General features: G+C 41.7%; 1 protein-coding gene across 13 annotated transcripts in view; it reads left to right on the top strand.

Moving 5' to 3' along the window:
• The window catches only part of Synd (protein kinase C and casein kinase substrate in neurons protein Synd), a 336,406-nt gene that overhangs the window by 254,898 nt on the left and 58,535 nt on the right, over positions 1-22,973 (top strand). For 6 of the 13 annotated variants that reach the window (XM_076200366.1, XM_076200365.1, XM_076200363.1 and 3 more), the window contains exons 1-2: positions 17,343-17,659; positions 19,966-20,048. In XM_076200366.1, coding sequence (XP_076056481.1) covers positions 17,569-17,659; positions 19,966-20,048 — 174 coding nt within the window. In that variant the 5' untranslated portion in view covers positions 17,343-17,568. Of the gene's footprint in view, positions 1-17,342; positions 17,660-19,965; positions 20,049-22,973 lie in introns of those variants that run through there. The other 7 variants (XM_076200369.1, XM_076200374.1, XM_076200373.1 and 4 more) reach the window with 2 other exon arrangements.

The raw sequence follows: 22,973 nt of genomic DNA, 5'->3' as shown, positions 1-22,973 counted from the left end.
AGAAGGTTAGACAGCTTTATGGATGAGTATGACAGATGGTCATGAATATGGAGTTCTCTACTGTAGGCCTTATGGTCTCTTGCAGTCTCCTTCATTCTTATGTTCTCCCGTTCTTCCTTCCCCCTCAGTCCCCCTCCCTGGTTTCATCAAATCGTCTATTGTTCTCAACCAGAACAAAATACATAAGATGCGCCAAAGTGTTGAAGGGGGCAAAAAAAAGTATCTTTCCACATCCCACCCCGTTACCTGAAGAACCACACTTCATTGAATAAAATTATCTGACTGCAGATGGAACAAAAGAATATGTAGTCAGTAAAAAGGTACCAAACTGAGGTGGTGATAGTGGTGGGGATGGTAGTGGTTGTGGTGGTGGTGGCAGTGGTGGGCAAGACACTGCACCGGCGTCGGAGTGGTGCCAGAGGTCCACCATTCGTGGGCGACCTTGCTGGCTGGCTGGCTGGCTGGCGGTCCACGTGGCCCTCGGTGGCACTCGGCCGAGCGTCGGGCAGTGCCAGGTCGAACCGAACCAAAACAAACCTGATCAAACCTAATCTAACCAAACCAAACCAAACTAAACCTAACATGACCAAACCAAACCTAACTTAACGTAATTGAATTTGATTTAACCAAAACAAAACAAACCTGATATAACCTAAATAGATAAAATCTAACTAAACCAAAACAAAATTGACCAAACAAAACCTAACCTAACCTAACCTAACCACACCTAACCTAGCCACACCTAACCCGACCACACCTAACCTCACCACACCTAACCAAACTAAGCCCAAGCATCGATGGAGGAGCGTTGACCTTGGCGGTGCCACGCAGCGTGGCCTGGCTGGCAGGCACACCTTGGCACTCGGCAGGGTGTCAGGTGGTGCCTGCTTTCACCGAAACTAAATTTACCAAAACTAACTAAACCTGATAAAATGGAACCAAACTAGATAAAATATAATTCAAACTAACGTAACCTAACCTGATGTACCCTAAAATTAACCTAACAAACTCAGCCTAACCTAACCAAACCAAACCTAGTCATGTAATCTAACCTAACCAAACATAACCATATGTAATTTAACCTAACCACTCTTACGGTGGAAGCAGGCCTAACCTAACCAACCTAACTAAAGTAATTGAAGCTGGCACCTGACTTCTTTAGTTTATCTTTATTATTTAGTTCATGTCTCCTCCGAACCCCCCCCTCTCTCTCTCTCTTTCTCTCCCTCTCCCGTCTCTCCCTCCCCTGTCTCTCTCCCCCGTCTCTCCCTCCCTTTTCTCTCTCCCCATCTCCCCCTCCCCTCTCTCTCTCTCTCCCCATCTCCCCCTCCTCTCTCTCTCTCTCTCTCTCTCTCTCTCTCTCTCTCTCTCTCTCTCTCTCTCTCTCTCTCTCTCTCTCTCTCTCTCTCCCTCCCCCACTTGTTACTGAATGAAATCGCCTGACGACAGCCATGATGGAACTCGCGTGAAAATGCGGCTCGAGGTAATGTTTGGTTGCAGGAAATGTTCACACCGGATGAATGAATGAATAAAATCGTCTGGCGGCGGCGTCAGCCAGAATGCAACTTTATGTCAATTACGGCAACGAAAGGGCTGAATGGATTCAACCCCCATTCCCCCTCTTCCTCCTCCTCCTACTCCTCTCTCTCTTCCTCCACTTTCTTCTCTTCCTCCACTTTCTCCTCTTCCCCCTGCTCTTCTCCCTCCTCCTACTCCTCTTCCCCTCCCTCTTCTTCCACTTCTCCTCTTTCTCCTCTTCCCCCTCCTCCTAGTCCTCTCTATTCCTCCTCTTTCTTCTCTTCCCCCACCACCTACTCCTCTCTCATCCTCCTCTTCCTCCTCTTTCTTTTATTCTTCCCCCTCCTACTCCTCTCACTTCCCCCTCCTCTTCCCCTCCTACTCCTGTCACTTCCTTCTCTTCTTCCCCCTCCTCTTCCCCCTCCTCTTCCCCCTCCTTTGTCTCCACTTCCCCCTCCTACTCCTCTCTCATCCTCCTCTTCCTCCTCTTTCTCTTCTTCCCCCTCCTCTTCCCCCTCTTCCCCCTCCTACTCCTCTCTCATCCTCCTCTTCCTCCTCTTTCTCTTCTTCCCCTTCCTCTTCCCCCTCTTCCCACTCCTCGTCTTCCTCCTCGTATTCCTCCCCTTCTTCTCCTTCCTCCTACTCCTAGATTTACTACACCTCCTCTCCCTCCTCCTCCGCTTCCACCTCCTCCTACTCCTAGATTTACTACTATTCATCCTAGTTTTCCTACTATTCCTCCCCCACTCCCTCCTCCTATTTGTAATTCTCTTCTTCTTCCTCCTCCTATCCTCCTAGTTCTCTTCCTCCTCATACTTTTCCCCCCTCCTCTTCCCCCTCCCCTCCTCATGCGCTTCCCGACCTTCTTGCCCTCACCCACTCCCTACTTATCTTCCTCCTTGTCACCCCTCCCCCTTCCCCTTCCCCCTCCCCCTCTCCCCCTCCCCTCTCCCCCTCCCCTCTCCCCCTCCGCCCTCCTCGACATTTCCTTAACCTTAGCTGTGACCTTATCAAATTACCGTGGAGTCTTGTTCATCAGATAACTGCTTCAGTGCGGATGGATTCATAGGGATTCTAGTGTGCATGCAACCCAGTGTTAATAAACAATTAGGTAAATAATTAAATAAGTAAATAGATTGCCATTCGTTTCTCCATCTTCCTTCTCTCCCCTCGCCCTCCTCCCCTCACACCTTCTCCCCCCCTCCGCTCTCCCCTCTCTCTCTCTCCCTCTCTCTTTCCCTTCTCCCTTCCCCGTGCCCCTCTTTCCGACTTCTGTCTCTTCCTCCTCTCACTTTCGCCTCTCATTGCACTATTCCCTCCCCCTTGACTCTCCTCTCTCTCTCTCTCCCCCTCGATCGCCTCTTTCTCTTATGCCCCCCCCCCCAACACATTCCCGGTACCTTGCCCTCACCATTACCCTGCCCGTTCCCCCTCGCCTTCTCCTTCCCCTTCCCTCTTGCCCTTCCCTCTTCCCCTTCCCTCTTCCCCTTCCCCGTCTCCGCCTCTGTTTTGGTTGTTTCTTTGGATTAAGTTCGGAGGAGGAGGAGGAGGAGGCCATCAGCGAGCAAGTTCGTGAGAGAGACTGCGCCGTGAGAGTTTCGTGAGCGTAGGCGACCTCGGCACCGGTGCCAAACCCGGAGCCATCTCACGCCGGCCAGCGGCATCTCACGGTAGACCAGGAGTACCAGATTTAGACAACTTTTGCACACACACACACACACACACACACACACACACACACACACACACACACACACACACACACACACACACACACACACACACACACACACACACACACACCAACCACCGACACTTTTCTTCTTTTTCCTCTTTTTCCTCGTCTTTCCCTCCCTCCTCTTCCCCTTCCTCTTCTTCCGCTTCTCCTTCCTCCTCTTCCTCCTCCTCTTCTATTAAGGACATTTGGCCTCCTTCTACTCCTCCTATTCCTCCTATTCCTCCCCCTCCTAGGAAGCTTAACCTCTCCCATCGCCAGCACCTTGGCCCTCTTCTACCAGAACATGTTCTTCCCAGGCCACCCATCCCGTTCCTCCCAGGACCTGCGGCGGACTCTTCCCAGGATCCACATCACCTCGAGAGACCTTGCCTCCTGCGAGGAAGACACGACCCCCCTTCCTCTTCCCTCCCTCCCCCACCCCTTGTTTCCCTCCCCAGCCCTTCCTGTACCTCTTCCTTTGACCTTTTCCCCTCCCTTCCCTTCCCTTCCCTTCCCCTCCTCTCCCCTCCTCACCTGTCCTCCCCCGTCCTCCCCCTTCCCGTCTCCAGCCTCCTCCCCTGACTGACTTCTTAACATCCACGTCTCCTCTCTCCTCTCCTCTGCCCTCCTCCCTCTCGTAGTCCCCTTCCCATCTTCTCTTTCCTCCCCCCCCTTTCCTCTTCTCCCCTCTCCCCATCCCCATCCCCTGTCCCCTCACCTGTCTCCTCCCAAGGAGAACAGTAACAGTATTAATGACGACGTTTCGCCGTGGTCTGTTAGGCTTCATGATCGATGTTGATTGAGTTCGGTGATTGATTTGCCTCTCGGCTCTTGCCTCGACGGACGAAGTGGAGGCGGAGATGGCTGCTCTCAGGGAGCTTATCACTCTCACGCAGTCGAGCAAGCACGCATGCGCCGAAGTATTCCTGTGCGGGTTGACATATGTATGTGCGCTCAACACACACACACACACACACACACACAAACAGTGGTAGCGTTCGCAACTGCTAACTCACCGGTCCGAGTTTGAATCCCGTTCATGGCTGAGATAATTTCAATATTGGTGCGCTGCGAGTCGTTACTCCATTCGTGGGCGGGGAGTTGTGTGTGTGTGTGCGTGTAAGGTCACAGCATTACCCATAGATCGGTCATATATGAGCTCTGAGCTCTCATCCGGAAAGGTAATAGCTATCGATCACGAGTCAAATACGTGATCCAAGACAATGGTGAATTACACGCACATTCGCATACATACACACACGCACACACACATACAGACACACATATACATACACATGCGGGGGCGCACGCGCACATACACATTGTTCAGTTCTGTTTATCTTGATGAACCGCGATAATAAGCTTTGTACCTTTTCGCTGCGGAATAGCAGCGGGGGGGGGGAGAATTCCTTCAGTTGAATAAAATCGTCTGGCGGCAGCTAGAGTGAACCACCAAAATAAATTTCGTCAAAAGGGTCGACACCTTCAGTTCCGCGACGCCCTCTCCCTCCCCCCTCAGCTGAATGAAATCGCTCGGGGTCAGCCAGAATAAAGCCAATGAATGGATGTGACGTCACAGGAGGATGACGAGGAGGAGGTAGAGGGGAAGGAGAAGAAGAGGAAAGTGTGGAGGAAGAGAGGAAGAGGAAGAGAGACGGAGGTAGTAAGAGGAGAAAGAGGGAGAGGAAGTGAAGGAGAAAGAAGAGAAGGAAGAGAGAGGGAAGCAATGAGAGGAGAGGAAAAAAAAGAGAGGTGGAGGAAGAAGACGAGAAGGAGGAAGAAGAGAGGGAAGCAGTAAGAGGCGAGGAGAAAGAGAGGGGGGGAGGAAGTGGAGGAGGAAGAAGAGAAGGGGAAGGAGGAAGAGGGGAAAGAGGAGAGACAGGAGTAAGAAGAGATGGAGGAGGAGAAAGAGGGGAAGGAAGAGGAGGCAACAATCAGGCGAGGAGAATGGGGAATATGTGGATGAGTTGCCAGAGTATGGTGAAGATGAGCAGCAAGATTAGGAGGAGGAGGAAGAAGAGGAACAGGAAGAAAAGATGGGGATGGAAGGAAAGCAAGAGGAGGAAGGGAAGAAGGAGGAGGTGAGGAAGAGAAAAGAGGAGGAGGAGGGAGAAGAGGGGAAGAAGAAGAGGAAGTGGTGGTTGTGGTGGTGGTTCGAAAGGGAAGCAGAACATCGACGTAAAGATGACGACGACGACAACGACGAGGATGACCTGACGGGAGTCTTATCATCCTTATCTCGCCCAGGTCTCCCCTCCCCACACACATCAACTCCCCCTCCCCTGCTATCCAGAGGGTCTCTCTTTGAGAGACTTTAGGGCGAGAGGTCTCTTGCCCGAAGAAGTGGGTCAGGGATTCTCTCTCTCTCTCTCTCTCTCTCTCTCTCTCTCTCTCTCTCTCTCTCTCTCTCTCTCTCTCTCTCTCTCTCTCTCTCTCTCTCTCTCTCTCTCTCTCTCTCTCTCTCTCTCTCTCTCTCTCTCTCTCTCTCTCTCTCTCTCTCTCTCTCTCTCTCTCTCACACACACACACACACACACACACACACACACACACACACACACACACACACACACGCACGCACGCACACACACGCCCAAACGCACGAACTCCTGTCTAATAGTTTCTCTTTCAAATATATACATTTATCAAAAGGCCCTTTCCCCCTTATACGGTGGGTAGCCAAGCTAATATATAACATTCACCTTCCACCCATCCAATACCCATCTCACACCCATGTGTCAGTACTGCGGGCAGAGAACATATATCAGTTGACACAGGATAAGTGCAGTTCTGCAAAATACCCATACAAGAGATGAGAGGTGAATTGTTGTACTTTGGCTTGAGGAGAATTGTAGGTTCCACAGCTAAACACATTTTTAGAGCTGAGAGAAATTAGTTAGTCTCTGAGATAGATAAACTAGTCTTTGAGAACAAAATGACCCTTACGAAGGCAAAGGACAATAAGAAGGAAGTCCAGGTGGAAATTAGAAAAATAAATTTGAAACTCCATTAAAGAACGAGGCTATAACATGGAATAAAATAGCCAGGCACTGAAGAGGAACATCCTAGTTGTTCGAGATATCTGTACCATTGTACCTCGAGACTTAGAGGCCCAGATTTTGATGCCTTCTGGCCTCCTGCTATTGGTCTCGGGGGTGCCTCGTAAAGGTCTGGGTGGGGGCGTTGTCGCTATTACTGCAGTCACCCCTGTATTAGTCCCGTTTTCTTTTTCTTTTCTTTTTTGTCCTCCACACTAATATGTTAAAACAGGCGCAATTGTTTTTACGCATTATGTATGTTTTTCTTCTCGCATTGGATCAAGGCAACTTGTTTGTTCATGTAAAGTGTGCAATGTCCCACCACTTTTTGTTGGTATGGCTTTCATTTTTCAGTTATTATTGTTTTATTATCTTTATCATTATTATTATTGTTATTATTATTATTATGTATATATTTTAATGTATTTAATTACAAGTATTTTTAATTATCTAGTCATTCGTTCAATCATCTATCTTATTGTGTTCACTGCTCGCAGGAATTATCTTGACTTTGAGCTTAATTTTCAGAGAAGCTTGCATGAGTGGCGTGGCAAATGTTGACGCAATCGTGCGGCTGTTGAAAGTATTTGGGAGAGGCCTTTGTTCAGTTCCATTTTGAGTCCACTGCTGAACGAAGACCTCGCTCAAATAGATGACTCGTGCAACTGCGCCAACCTCTGCCATGTCACTCCTGCAAACCTCTCTATCCTGTCACCTGCCATGTTTTCCTAAATACAGCATTGAAGTCTCCGACTACCAAAATGTATTTATATAGTTTATTGCATTGTATGTGTGTATATATATATATATATATATATATATATATTCATTTATTTATTGTTCATTAACTGACTTAAAAAAGGACTAACTTTCATCGTCTGAACTCTGAAGTTGGTGCATAAAATTAAATTATTTGAGACTAGATTTTATATAACCTAATCACAGTTCAAGGTACACTTTCTGGTACCTCTGTTAAATTTGACAACGTGACCGACATCTCGATTTATCAAGAATTCTACTTCACTTTTTTTTTTTCTCTCTCTCTCTTGTACTTGCATTCTTCTTCCGTTTTGACTTCACTCAATCCCACGATATCCCACTTGATGTTCTCAAGTTCTTCCATCAGACTCTTCAGCTTGTAGTCTTTTGAGAAGGTTCTCGCGTTGTAAGTGTATATTATCATTATGTTTATTTATTTTTTTAATACCCAAAACATGAATCTGCTTGGACAGTGTTTATAAACATTCGGTGGCATATTGCTTGTAAGTACAGGAGGCAGCGCGGTCGGACCTTTAGGTGACTATGATGCAGCAGGAATACCCGTTATACTTTTGAATATGTTGTCCATGAAACGTCACACACACACTCGCGCACACACGCACATGCACACACACACACACACACACACACACACACACACACACACACACACACACACACACACACACACACATATATATATATATATATATATATATATATATATATATATATATATGTGTGTGTGTGTGTGTGATTCACCTTGGTCTTTGGAACACGTGTTGGACTCGTGACCGACAGCTATTTCCCTCCCAGGAGAGAGCTCAGAGCTCGTATGACCGATCTATGGGTAATGCTGTGACCTTACACTTACACACCCAACTCCCCGCCCACAAGAGTTGGAGTAACGACTCGAAGCGCAGCGATACTGAAATTATATCAGTCCTGGGCAGGATTTGAACCCGGACCGCCGTAGTGACAGTCTACCAACTGCGCCACCGAGTCGTATGTGTGTGTGCAAGGTATCTACTATAAAAAGAAAAAACCGGAGCAGAGCGTTTCCGTGTATTACATCGTCAGTGCAGAAATACTATGTAATACACGAAAGCGCTCTAATCCGGATGTTCCTCTTCATAATGGTTACCTTGCATTTCTAGAACACATGTTTCCAGTGTTTTATTGCATGTATATATGTGTAATATATATATATATATATATATATATATATATATATATATATATATATATATATATATGACCAAAAGGTCTCCTGTTGGCATGCTCCTCCTTTGTAATCCTTTGATAGTGACTCATAAGTCTTCACTAGACCTGGTCCTTGGTTGACTGAGTAGATCATGTGGCAGCAGGGAACGTGTCAAGGGCCAATAGAATCCAGGAGAGCTCATGGGATCACGTCACGGATGAGAACAAGGTGGCGGAAACAAAGTCTTCATACTGGGACAGCCCGCACGCAGGGAGGCATGGCCTCTACGTGACGTCACTTGGAACGAAGAAAGGCGTCCTCAGTTCGACCACAAAACCGTGAACGTTAACGAACTTTTGCCAAATGTTAACGAGTTTTTGTCAAATGTTTACGAGATATGGCCAACAGTGTGGTGTTTGGTGTTTTGTCAGAAGTGAGGTTCGCTTCTGTCCTCAATACAATATGGTAACGAAGAGGTGGAGGCATAGAGGAAAGAGTAAAGGAGAATTTTAGGAGGATAAGAGGACAAATGTATAAAAATATATAATAAATAGATAATATATCATGAATAATAAATAGATAATAATAATAAATGAATAAACATAAATAGGTGAATGATAATGAAAATAGCAAAATTCATCATTCTCTTTTTGAATTGAGAACAATCTCCAATCACAAGTGAATGATGAATGAGCTAGAAGTGTGAATAGTGACGGTGATTAGAAGAGCGTCTCAGCACATGCGCATAGGATGTGTACGGTAGTGTTGTATTGCTTATTATTTATGAAAAAATACTTCAAAATATGTAAATATTACTCGCGAAAAATCCCTAACGATGGCTTTGTGGCTGCCAGAAGAAGTCTTAATATAGAAGATATGAAAAAAAAAAAAAAAAAAAATATATATATATATATATATATATATATATATATATATATATCTATATATATATATATATATATATATATATATATATATATATATATAGAAATAAAATAAACCAATAGGATCCCATCCATAGTACGATCTGGACTTGAGGTCGCCGGACAGATCTGGTCAGATCCGACTAGATCGGATCGTGTATGGGGGCCGTAAAGGCTATTGGACCCAACACACACGACTCGATGATTCTTTGTTAGAGTTCCCGGCCGCCACTACAGCGGTCCGGATTCGAATCCCGTCCAAGGCTGAAATAATTTTAGTATCGCTGCGCTGCGAGTCGTTACTCCAACTCGTGGGCGGGGAGTTTTGTGTGTGTGTGTGCGTGCGTGTAAGGTCATAGCATTACCCATAGATCGGTCATATATGAGTTCTCTGAGCTCTTTTCCGGGAGGAAAATAGCTGTCGATCACGAGTCCAATACGTGATCCAAGACCGTGGTGAAGACCAAAAGTCAACTTGAGTATCGGGCCAAATGACGTCAGAGTTGTAGGCGCAGAGCAAGCTGACCCGGTATTAATAGACTTCAGCAGTGGCATCGCGCTGATAGGTCAAGAGCGGATGTGGCTGCCTTTGATCTCGGACGGACTCTCAGTACCGCCAACAGGTGTTGTTTGTATCTGTGCGTATTTGCCTCTCTGTGTGTATGTGTGTGTGTGTGCACGTGTGTGTACGTCAGTGACCATACGTGAGTTGATCTAATAATATTCAAAAGAAGCTTCCCTCCCTCCCTCTCTCTCGCTCTCTCTCTTTACTATCTACTCTCTCTCTCTCTCTCTCTCTCTCTCTCTCTCTCTCTCTTTACTATCTCTCAACTCTTTACCATCTTAATGTGTGTGTGCGTGTGTGTGTGTATGTGGGTCGACGTAATGCAGCGTGACCGTTGAATGAAGCCAGATTGTCACAACATGTTGTTGTCGTTGTTGTTGTCGTCGTTGTTGTTATTGCCCCACAAGTAATCAAGAATGCGTAAAGGCGTCTTCGGGTCCGCATTCATAAGAAATCTTATCTTTCCAGGGTACTTGGAGAGCCGCTCCTTTTGTTTCCGTAATGCTTCGTCTTTGTCTCTTTTCTGAACGAAGTGGTGGATGAGAGGTGAGGTCTTTCATCCACCTCCACCCCATCCACCCCCCATACCTTCTCTTTCTTCTAGAAGTCATTCACCACAGTCTTGGATCACGTGCTGGAGTTGTGATCGACAGCTGTTACCATCGTAAATAAGAACTGAGATCTCGTATATAGACTGATCTATGGGCACCTTGTGGTCCTACACGCGCGTGTGTAAGCTCACACACACACACACACACACACACACACACACACACACACACACACACACACACACACACACACACTCATTTGCTTAAGGTGGACGGTGTCTGCCTACATTGTTAGTGTGTGTGTGATTCACCATGGTCTTGGAACACGTGTTGGACTCGTGATCGACAGCTATTTCCCTCCTGGAAGAAAGCTCAGAGCTCATATATGACCGATCTATAATGCAGTGACCTTACAGGCACACACACACACACACAACTCCCCGCCCACGAGAGTTGGAGTAACGACTCGCAGCTCAGCGATACTGAAAATATTTCAGCCTTTGGCGGTATTCGAACCCGGACCTCCGTAGTGGCAGCCGGGAACACTACCAACCACGCCATTGAGTCGTGTGTGTGTGCGTGTGAAAGAATATGGGTTTGTGTAACGTAAGTACAATATGTACAGTACCTGTATGTATGCGTGTTTGTGTTTTGTTTGCATATGTATGTCCATATTGTGTGACCTTAATATTTTTCCACCATATAAAGGAGTTTTTGTGGTGTAGCCTACGCCGTATTTCTTGTATAAAGAATACCTTACATTGTCAAGGAAATATTTTTATAGATAAAGATATATCAAGTGCGCAGTAACAGGCATAATAATTTCTGAAAGAAGGCTCAAATTTCGTAATCACTGCTGTATTCTCTAATGGTTATGATTTAATTTATATAAACGTGACACGGCCACCCTCCTTGTAAGGGGAAAAGGACCTTTGGTATGTATGTACGCATGTATGTATGTGCGTACGTATGTATGTATACAACTCATTGAAGTGTTAGATAAGATTATTTTATATCGACATTTAATGTATGGTATTTGGGTAATTGAGCAGCCCATATCATCTTTGATTGTGTTCAAAGTAGATTGTGCCGGATATCCAAACTTACGTAAACGATAGCATACACCCAGTGTGGTTACACAACATTATATATATATATATATATATATATATATATATATATACTATAATAAAGTAGTAGACTGTCTGTTTGATCACGAACTCCTAGGGTTTTGCAGATAGACCCCCATAACCACATATATTATGATACACCTATCCCTCCAGGTACTTGGATAACTATATTTCATTAAAAAAAAATGGTTAGGGTTAAGGGTTAAAGTTAGGTGGGTTATGGTTAGGTGCGTGATTATTCACGAACTACTCCTGGGTTTTTGCAGATAGAACCCTATAACCATATATATTCTGAAACCTTATAACCCAAGGTACTTGGAAAACTATCTTTCATTTCTCTGTCTGTCTGTTTGTTTGTTTGTTCAAGAACTCCTCCTAGGGTTTTGCATATAGACCCCCACAACCGTATATATTCTGATACCCTATCACTTCAGGTACTTGGATAACTATATTTCTTTTAAAAAAAATGTATATTTTGTTTAGCGTTAAGGGTTAAAATTAGGTGAAGTATGGGTAGGTTAGAAATTATTCACGAACTCCCTCTAGGTTTTTGCAGATGGACCCCTATAACCATATATATTCTGAAACCTTTTAACCCAAGGTACTTGGATTACTATCTTTCATTTGTTTGACAATTTGTTTGTTTGTTTTTATGTTCACGAACTCCTAGGGTTTTGCAGATGGACCCCCCATAACCATATATATTCAGATACCTATCCATCCACGTACTTGGATAACTATGTTTCATTTAAAAGATATATTTCGGTTAGGGTTAAGGGTTAAAGTTAGGTGGGATATGGTTAGGTTAGGGATGATTCACGAACTCGCAGCAACGCGCGGTTAATTTGGCTAGTGTATATATATGTGTAATAAAACCACTTGGAAAATAAAATGAAAGGTGACCGAACGTTTTCGGTCACCTTTCATTTTATTTTCCAAGTGGTTTTATTACACGTTTTGTGAGTCACGTATTTTGTGATTTATTCGCATATATGTATATATATATATATATATATATATATATATATATATATATATATATATATATATATATATATATATATGATGAAACCGACAGCATCCTTATAGTTATTCAATATCTTCTTAGTGTTCTCATTTTTTTATCATTAGAAGGAAAAGTAATTATTTGAAACATTAGAAATACCAAGAAATTTAATAACTGTAAGAATCCTGTCGTTTTTATTTCGTGTATATATATATATGTATATATATTGGGGCAGGTACAGCTGCGGTCAATATACAGTAAGTACCCTGTGCTCACTTTTCCCATCACAGCCCTGAAGACAGTCCCAGGATGCCAGCCGAGTAAGTAGGGCTGAAATGTCTGGTAATATATCCTCACTCATTGATTCTGGTCTTAAACGAATATCCGACGATATGGATCCCAGACTCCAGATCACACATAGACATACAAAACACACTCACACACACACACACACACACACACACACACACACACACACACACACACACACACACACACATAGTGTGTGGCATAGTTGGTAGAGCGCTGAACTGGGAAGCAGAAGTGCTCCCAGCACCCAGTTCGAATCCTGCCCAGGGCCGAAATTATTTCGGTATCGCTGTGCCTCGGGTCGTTACTCTGACTCTCGTGGGCGGGGAGTTGGGGGTGTGTGTGTGCAAGGTCATAGCATTACCCATAGATCGGACCTACGAGCTCTGAGCTCTCTTCCAGGAGGGAAATAGCTGTCGATCACGAGTCCAACACGTGATCCAAAAGACCAAGTGAATACATATATATGTCTTGGATCACGTGTTGGACTCGTGATCGACAGCTATTTCCCTCCCGGAAGAGAGCTCAGAGCTCATATGCCCGATCTATGGGTAATGCTGTGACCTTACACCCACACAACCTCCCAACTCCCCGCCCACGAGTTGTAGTAACAACCCGCAGCGTAGTGATACTGAAATTATTTCAGCCCTGGGCAGGATTCGAACCCGGACCGTCGTAGTGGCAGCCAGAAATTCTACCAACTGCGCTACGAGTATTTAAATATATATATATATATATATATATATATATATATATATATATATATATACATATATATATATATATATACATATATATACACACACATATATATATATACATATATATATATATATATACATATATATACATACATACATATATATATATATACATACATATATACACACACACACACACACACACACACACACACACACACACACACACACACACACACATTGCTGTTCCGGTAGGCAAAATTTTACCCACATCCTCGTGAAAGAAGGTGGAGCTTATTATGAGTGACATCATATCGTCTTTTCCTTGTTCGCTTCAAGTGCTTTTCCTGGGCCCCGTCTTCGGGCTCCCTCATGCCCAGGCCTCGCTCGCTCTTCCGGGGCCCCAGCGCCACTTCAAGTGCGAATTGGAATCAGCTGAGGCCCAAATCGTTATCGCGGTGAGACCAACTTGCATGTATATCATCGTCTGAGAAAAGCGAGACCGAACATATGGCAACACTTCCATTGGTTGGACGTGTTGCCACACAAGTACGTCTCGGATTTGTTTTAGATCCAGTGAAATGTAATATACGGAAGTACTTGAAGTTTGGTCAAGGTGAAGTGGAATATACGGAGGTACTTGAAGTCGTGTCGACCTTTGGTGTCGTGGCTGGACGGATGGATTGGTGTGAAACTGTAGGATCACGGTATGGCAACAATCACGTCGTCTACGTGTTATACGCAATTTTCCTGTTTTTTTCGGAAATAATAAGACAACGGATTTATCGATATCCGACATTGTCGCCATTTTCTAAAAAAAATCTGAGGGTTTTAGTTTAGGTTGAGTTACGGTGTTAGGCTAGGTAAGGTTGTATTAGGTTAAGTGAGATGTTGCCAAATATTGGCTAATTTTTTTTTTTTTAAATCCCGCTAAACGAATGACGGTACTGATCCAAGATGGCGTATTGTTTACAACTCGGCAGCTAGATTGTCGTATTATGCCATATTGTCTTGACTTAATAGCTTAGTGACTGCCAGAATAAAAAATGTCGATAATTAGATTAGAGAGCCTCGATCTGCTTGACTGATAGCAAATGATAAAAGTAATCACATGGAAAATATATGAAAAATTAAATTAGTTGTCTTTACTTCCTCACCCCCCCCCTCTCTCTCTCTCTCTCTCTCTCTCTCTCTCTCTCTCTCTCTCTCTCTCTCTCTCTCTCTCTCTCTCTCTCTCTCTCTCTCTCTCTCTCTCTCTCTCTCTCTCTCTCTCATCATCATCTGTATATCTACCTATTGCCATGCCTAATTCCAATTTTGCTTCTTTGTCGCCTCCATAATATATTTCACTCTCACCCAACCTGTTGTCTTTCTTCTCTCCTATCACACACACACACACACACACACACACACACACACACACACACACACACACACACACACACACACACACACGCGCGCGCTTACGGATTAGGCCTGCCTTGCCTCTTATGATGTCTGGGTGGGAGGTTGGGGGGATAGAACGGCCAAGACCCGGGTTATCTGCCATGCTTTAGACGACGTGGACGATTGTGGTGGCAGCAGGTGCGTATGGAGTGAAGTGGGTGAGGAAGGGAGGGAGGGAGAGGTGTTGTTTACCGTTTATACAGGTATTTTTGAGTTGCTATAGAAAATTGTAGTTTTGCTCATATAGTAAATTAAAATAAATAAGTTAAAGTCACCTTTGCCTTGTGTGCCTGGAAAGCCTGGGCAAATGGCAGTCACCGATAGCCAACAAGTGTACATGTATATGTATTTACATCTTTGAGCAACAAGAGGCACATTTGAAAGGGGGTGCAACCCATATTTCATACAAGGCTCACCCAGTCACGTTTATATCGTTTACTAAAAGGAATGAAAGAATGTATTGGGCAATACGTGCAGATGTGATTTCTAATAAAAATCCCTCAGCACAGTGGCATACTACATTGGTTTTGTTCCGGCGAAAGGACTACAAAGGATTTTATACGTTGAAAGGTACTTTTAATGAGGATAAATTCTGTAAAACATGGTACCTTGTAAGAGTTTCATTTTGGTGTTATTTTTACTATCATAGCTCGAATCCTCCAGAACAAAAATAAATGAATCGATGAATGGAATTGAATAGAATAGGAAATAAAGTTAAACGAAAGAAAAATTGATTATAAAAATTATCTTAACTACTAAAACGTGGATAAGCAGAACAAGAGGAAATTGTTGTTGATGCACCATAACGGAATTCGGGTGACATCATGACTGACGTCATGTCGCCGATGTCGCCGCCATTCTTCAGGAGCTGACCTTAACGTAAATTATTTCTCAACTATGGGGTTCCCAAAGGAACGACAAACATCTGCGATGAAATTTGAAATATTTGTTTATATAAGACCGAGAGATATGATAATGTAACTTATCTAATAGGAGAGCAGTACCAAATGATTGAATTATCTTGAGCGATCTAATTGACGAAAGCGCCCAAGTTAGCCTACGTGAGATTGAATTCGGACGTGAGTAGTGGTGAGATGTTTGGTAGAGGTTAATTATGAAGGAAGCAAATAAATGTCTAGGTTGAGTGACGTTATGAGAAATAAGTCTTAAGGGATGAATAACAAGATAAGGTTGTTTGAAAGAGTCGTTGTTGTACCCACGGTGTTCTATGGGGCAGAGACCAAGGATGGCGGCACACTAAGATAGCATGCTACTTGCTTTGCTTCTTCGTTTGAATGGAAACTACTTCGGTTACAATATTCTAGACATGCCTAAGAACATTTCAGCAATATGTCTAATATTCATATAAGTTTAATTTCTCTTAGTTCATCATTAACTACTCACTAAATGACGCAAAAGGAACTTGACATTTGGGATTTTGTAAAACCGGTCGCTTTTACTCAAACGAAGTAGCAAAACCAAGTAGCATGCTAGCGAGAAGTGCCTAGTGTGCCGCCACCTTTAGAATGCGAGGATGCCAGGACAGGAGGAATTTGAATATTTTCAAGATAATATGTTTGTAAAATATGTAAAACTTACTGTAATGGATAAAATGAGAAATGTGGAAGGGATATATATATATATATATATTTATATATAATGGTAGATTGGAGGATGCTGAGGTCGTTTATGCATAAGGAAGGAGTTGGGAAAAGACCAGCAAAGAGAGGGTGGAAAACGGAAGTGGGTGGGGTGAGCTTTAGAGGAAGACCGAGAATGAAGTGGATTGAGGGGGTTGGAGAGCATTTTGGATATACGCTGGATGTCGAGCAGGGAAGAGAGCGTGCAAAATATATTGAATTAATGGAAGGATTACACGACCCGGAAGGATGTACTTGTATGTTTCATAAACTATTTTACAGAAAGTGTGTGGCGGGGGAGGTCGCTAAATAATGAAGTGGTGGGGATAAACTGGCCTCGGCCATCAGGTCCTGCCATGAGCTGTGCCTCTCTGTATTGCCCTCAAAATGAGCTGTGGGGCGGAAGACAGGAACGACCCTTTATACCAGAGACGTCGAGACTGGAGTTGCTAAATAAATGGATTGTGTGTGTGTGTGTGTGTGTGTGTGTGTGTGTGTGTGTGTGTGTATATATATATATATATAATATATATAATATATATATATATAATATGTATATATATATATATATATATATATATATATATATATATATATATATATCACGTTAGCCTCGTTGATGCGCTCATAAAATATATTCTGTTTTGAAACATTAAGTTCTATCATTTATTGAGAAATAACCATCGACCGAGTTTTAAATAACGTTGCTGACAAAATGTCCAAGAATGTGTGTTATCAGCCCGTCGAGGCTTTGGGGTAGCAAGAGATAAGGAATGTTATGCTTGATAAGGGGCCCCCTTCTGTACCGATGGCTGAGAATTAATCTGTGCACAAGGCAGTAGCATTTCAGAGTTTGGCAGGTGTGGGCACGTCTCAGAAATACTCGTTTTTAATATCTAAATTTACACTATATTTGTATTATTTAGACACGCAAAGTGAGGAATGGAAAAGTTGATTTTGTAGGAAAATTTGGCGGGGGAAGATTTAATTTTGTGATGTGATTCGGTGATTTGGTGAAATTTTTGTTGACGAAATCCACGGACTGTGAGAAATTCCGTGAATATGTCGCTTGATATATCCCTCGAGAGTGAGACGGCGAGCATTAGCACGCTGGGGAGTGAACCTGCTCGAAAACTCAGGAAAACAGAAAATGGTGAGTATTTGACAAAACTAAAGCTACAGATGCTCGGTGTCCCAGCGGGTTAGAGCGTCGCTACTTGCGGCGGAGGTCGAGGTGAAGGCAGCTCGAATTTTGCCCCCAGCGAGTTGGACCAAGGGCATGGTTCATTAAAGTCCACCTTATAAATTCCTCTGTAAGGGACACCGTCCTAGCCTCCTGATAGAGGGGCGTTTGCAACATTAAACCAAATAACATAAGGGCCTTTCATCTTAGCAGCTCAAATCTTAAAAAAAAAAATCGCTCGTGATCATTAGCGTTGTCTTTGATATTTAAAAAAAATGAAACAACATTATCGCAGTGTTGTCTGCCATTTCCAGCCCCATCCTAAGTTTTCTGGGGAATTGAAAGGTAAAGTTAGTACAAGATGGGCGGTCGTCGTTGTGGGCTCAGAACTACAGAACACAATCCACACCATGGCAACTTGGAGCACATGTGGTATCGTATTCTGGTTCCATTCCAGTATCACACAAACACAACTTTAACTTATTTTTTATATTGAAAGATCTATTATTATTTTTTCCTATGGAATGGTGACAGTAGGTTAGGCTAGACTAGGTTGAGCTCTTGGATAGCGTACATTTCATGTTTAACATATATTAATTTATTTTATTTGCATATTTATGTTTGTATTGTTATTTGTTTTGCATCCGACCAAAAGGTCTCATGTCGTCTTATTAAGCGGTGATACGTCTTTAATGCCCCACCAGCTCATGCCACGTTTGGCCCATAATGGCCCATAATCCCGCAGGCCGCCTCATGGACCGTCATCACGGACGGACATTGGGGAAATTGTGAAACTCCCTGAAATCACCGTGCGGTGAAAATAACATTGTTTTTTAAAAGGGATCATATGATTGATAATTTATTATTACCATTATTATTATTATTATTATTATTATTATTATTATTATTGTTGTTGTTGTTGTTATTACTGAATTTTTGTCAAGCGGGTTTTTCATACAGGAAGTTGATCGTCTAAGCCTTGTATAATAATAATAATAATAATTATAATAGTGATATAGTAATAATGAAAATAATAGTAATAATAATTGTAATAGTAATAATAACGGACCGATAACATGAATTGTCTGTTGAATTGAACAGATCTCTACAAAATGTCAGAAACGGTTGTTTGGTCATGGAACAGCCTTCTGAGTATAGTGTTCTTTCACCAGACGTTAAATTTTTTGAAAATGACATATTTATTACGGCGCTACCTGCGAGGTGTTTTTTGTGTTTTTACATAATTTTGTATTATGTTTACGTACAATTTGTATTGTTTGTTTTTTATATTTTATAATCTTGCATTGTGTTTGTTATCTGTTGGCGCACATAAAGAATTACTGATTGGTTGATTTCTCAGCACAATGTGTACACCCCATGAACGTCCACATTTGTCCCTTTAAGCTAAATAAGGTAGTCTGGTTTGAGTTTGAACAAAATCTAAAAAAAAAAGTAGTACCCTTTGGGGCTATGTTCGACTTGTGTTAATTGTTAATGCCGCCATATGATTTTATTCAGCTGAGTGAAACCTATATGGACGTCTGTCTTTTTTTTTTTTTTTTTTTTTTGCCTACTTTGTTCGTCCGAAATATTGGTTTGGGTTATTCAGTGCACACATAGTGATATATCCAAACTAGGTTGATCTTGCTTAACCCAGGAATGCCGATCAGTAAGCTTTAAAAAACGGTAGTATAAACTCATACATATATTAGAAAGTGCTTCTGGTATACTGGGTTTTCTAAATTTCGGAACTATGTCATCTAAGTATTGGTGGTTTCAGAATTTTTTAGTTTTCAGTAGAGAAAACAAGCGTATATATATATATATATATATATATATATATATATATATATATATATATATATATATATATATTGTAATAATCATTTGCGTCGAAATGAAAGTTGACAAAAGTCGAAATGCGAAAATTCTCCTCCAGTGGCATTTTCATGGTTTGAAATACAGTAGTTTATTGAAACAATTTTGATTTTAATAAGTATATTTTCGCAAAATTATTTCATGTTCTACCACTGCGTATGTGAAAGTTTTGTCGACATTTTCATCAGCATTGCTTATAATGTTTTAATTTTCCTATAATCAGATATATATTTGTACTTCAATGGAATACTCTGTTATTATTAGATACACTGTGACATGTTCACAAACTTGGCAGTGGGTGTGATTTTCATAATCAAACCACATTTGAATCATCTGATGTCGGTGATGGAGTATGTCGATAATGTCGGAACTAACGAAATGGGTTCTATTCTTTTCAGGGTTCCGATCCATAGCGCGGAGCAGGATGTCTCACCACAGCGATGAGAATGTCATGCTCGCCTCCTCGGATTCCTTCTATGAGGTGAGGAAAATTATACTCATGTGAGAAAAAAAATCTAGAAAATTGACTGTTCTGTTTGAGTGTAGGGAACTACTAACTGTACCAGTTTAAGTTTGTAATGTTAATTATTTAATGAAGCAATGCAACTTAAATTTTATACGTCACCACGACTAGAAAGGTTGTTTTTTAGCCACAGAATTTGTATAAGGATTCACAATTTCTCGTTTACTGCTTCAGGGTTTAGACATTTATCCCGCTACTCTCATACAGAAAATACATTCTGCTAAAACCGCAGAAAGACAATGACATAAAAAGAAGTAAAATAATTTAATATTAATACCCGCGCAAAATTAACTATGACTAGAAATGAAAAAAATATATTCCACTATGTACACAAAGTAAGACCAGCCAGGCACAGCGTGTTACAGAATAAATACTATTTTTTTTTATATTATATATATGATCTATTTACCTTAACCATGTAAATTTTTACCTGTTATTGAGAAATAAGACGAAACTTCAAAGAAGGAATTGTGGTCTCGAGGTGGTATCGGAAGTAATTAAATTCGAAATAGCCGAGGAAGGAGATGCAGAGCGAAAATGTTGTATCATAAGTGTTCATAATTATAATAGAGAACAAAACCTCAAGTAATGCATGCGAACAAATGAAACAGTGGCAGATGTAAAGAAAAGAAATATGGTCAGAGCTGAAATTAATATAAGCGAGATGGCAGCTTAATCATTTTAGAAAACAATCTACTTGTTTTAGATTATGAGGTTTGTCAAGAAATTGAAGTGCCTTTGTATGCACTGTAAGGTTTATTAATTAGGTGTTGTAAAGATTATGTGCTAAGAAATGGAATGTATAACTCCACAAGAATTTAGGTTATTTCTGAGTTTTGTATACACTATGTGACTATTGATTGTATAGAATATAAAGAATTGGGTCATGGAACTTTGAAGTGAGAGATAAACCTGCAATATAATGTAGTGAAGATATGTTTTGTGGTGAACATTGAGGGAGGCAAGAAAAGGGGGGATCTTTATGATGGTTCATGGAGAGTTGTGTAATGATATAATTAGTATTGATAATAATAGTGTTAGTACTAATAATAACAATAACAATTGTTACCTCGAATTTCACTGGAATCTTGCAGCTCCACAGTAGCTGTTTTTGGTTCTTGAGCTCTCCCATATATCTCTGAGGGAAAAAAAAATCACTATTGTCTGCTGTGTAGGACTGTTTCTGTCGCTGAAAGTAATAGGAGAGGAGCTGTTTCTGGTTGTCAGCTCATATGTGAAAGGTGGAAGAAGAACAGAGATCTTGGTCCTTGCTCAGAAACCAAGTGTCAGCCTCTCAGGGTTGCACTGCACATTCAGTCGAAGGTGAGGGGTTGATGGGTTTTGGCAGGAAGGGGACGATTCACTATCATCAATCTTGCAGGACCACCACAAGCAGGTGCTGATAGTAAGTCCATCTGTTGAATATAGGTTGTTTACATGCGGTTTGTAGGAGGAGAAAAAAATTGTAGTGGTTGTCAGCTCTCCATATATGAAAAAGTTAGCAAATATAAAGTTAATTGATATCTTGAGCTCAATCTGGAGACTGTTGGACCACCCCAAGGTGGAAGTGAGGGTGTTGATGAACTTTGAGGGTAGGCAGTAAGGAAACAGTACTCTGATATCTTGCAGGCACTGGTTTTTGAATTCAAATATCTATATCTTGCTTTTATAGCACACTGTGCTCAAGTGTTTGATAGTAGACAATATGAGGTGAGGTATTTACTACTTCCTACTTCCTCCCCTCCCTCCCCTCCCTCCTTCACCAAGTTAACAATGAATGAATTAGTTTATGAATAAGCATCAACACAGGCAGAAGTAATGAAAAAGTTTCCAGTCAGTTGTCAATAACGAATTGATTTCATACAGGAGAAAATAGACAATAACATCAAGTTGTATGAAATGAAGGAAGTGTATAAACTATTGGGAAGACAAGGTGTAATATTTTTGTTTATATGCCATAATCATTTTGCCCTCCACCCCCCATAAAGAATAGATAAAAAAAAAAAAATGGAATAATTGATAAGGGTTAACCTATTGCTACGTAAACATGTGTAAGATTGTAATGGGAATGTATGGATTAAAAAAAGAAAACATGAAACTACCCTTTCACTACATGAAAAAAATAATGTCAGGGGAACCCTGTTCTGCCTTAGATTGAAATATACAGTTGTGGTCTCTGCACAGTGAAAGTGAAAGATATAAGCAAGATTAAAATAATGCAAAAAGAAAAAAACAGCAGCCAAAATTATTCCTAGCCTTGCAGATAAGTTCTATAAGGAGAGATTAGAATCACCCTATCATCAGTCAAAGAGAGGGAAGGTACTTGATTGAAGTGTTCAGATCACTGAATGGGGCAGCCAGAATGGATAAATAATCTCTTGATTTGGGCAAGAAGAGCATCACAAGGTCATGAGAACAAGTTGAAACAGATAACATGGATTAACTCATGGAGTAACCTAGAAGGTGATATAGCCCAAGCTGGAAGTGTACATAACTTGAAAACAAAATATGATAATTGGAGAGTGAGAAACAGGCCCTTTCCTGTAAAGTACAATTGGGTAAATATACCCATTTTTCTTGGCCTTCTTCACCTTGCATTTCACTCCCACCCTCTTTACTGGATATTTGATTTAGAAAAAAAAAAAAGTAATTGAATTTTACCATGTTCCTCCCCTTTTATTATACTCTACATCAGGAAAGCTATATTTATTCCATATCAAGGTACATATTATACTTCACAGTTCAGTAAAGTTTTAAGTAGTCAATATAGAAAGAACTTAGTTGATACTCATGTAAACCAGTCATGTAGCATTATTTTATGATTATTGAATGATCTGTATTTGATAAATGCTGATAAATTTTTAACTTCTACCATATGCCTCC

The sequence above is a fragment of the Oratosquilla oratoria genome, chromosome 17 (genome assembly GCF_046742065.1).
Source record: "Oratosquilla oratoria isolate Oo_2021 chromosome 17, ASM4674206v1, whole genome shotgun sequence".
Classification (NCBI taxonomy): domain Eukaryota; kingdom Metazoa; phylum Arthropoda; class Malacostraca; order Stomatopoda; family Squillidae; genus Oratosquilla; species Oratosquilla oratoria.
This window is presented reverse-complemented; position numbering and strand designations above follow the sequence as displayed.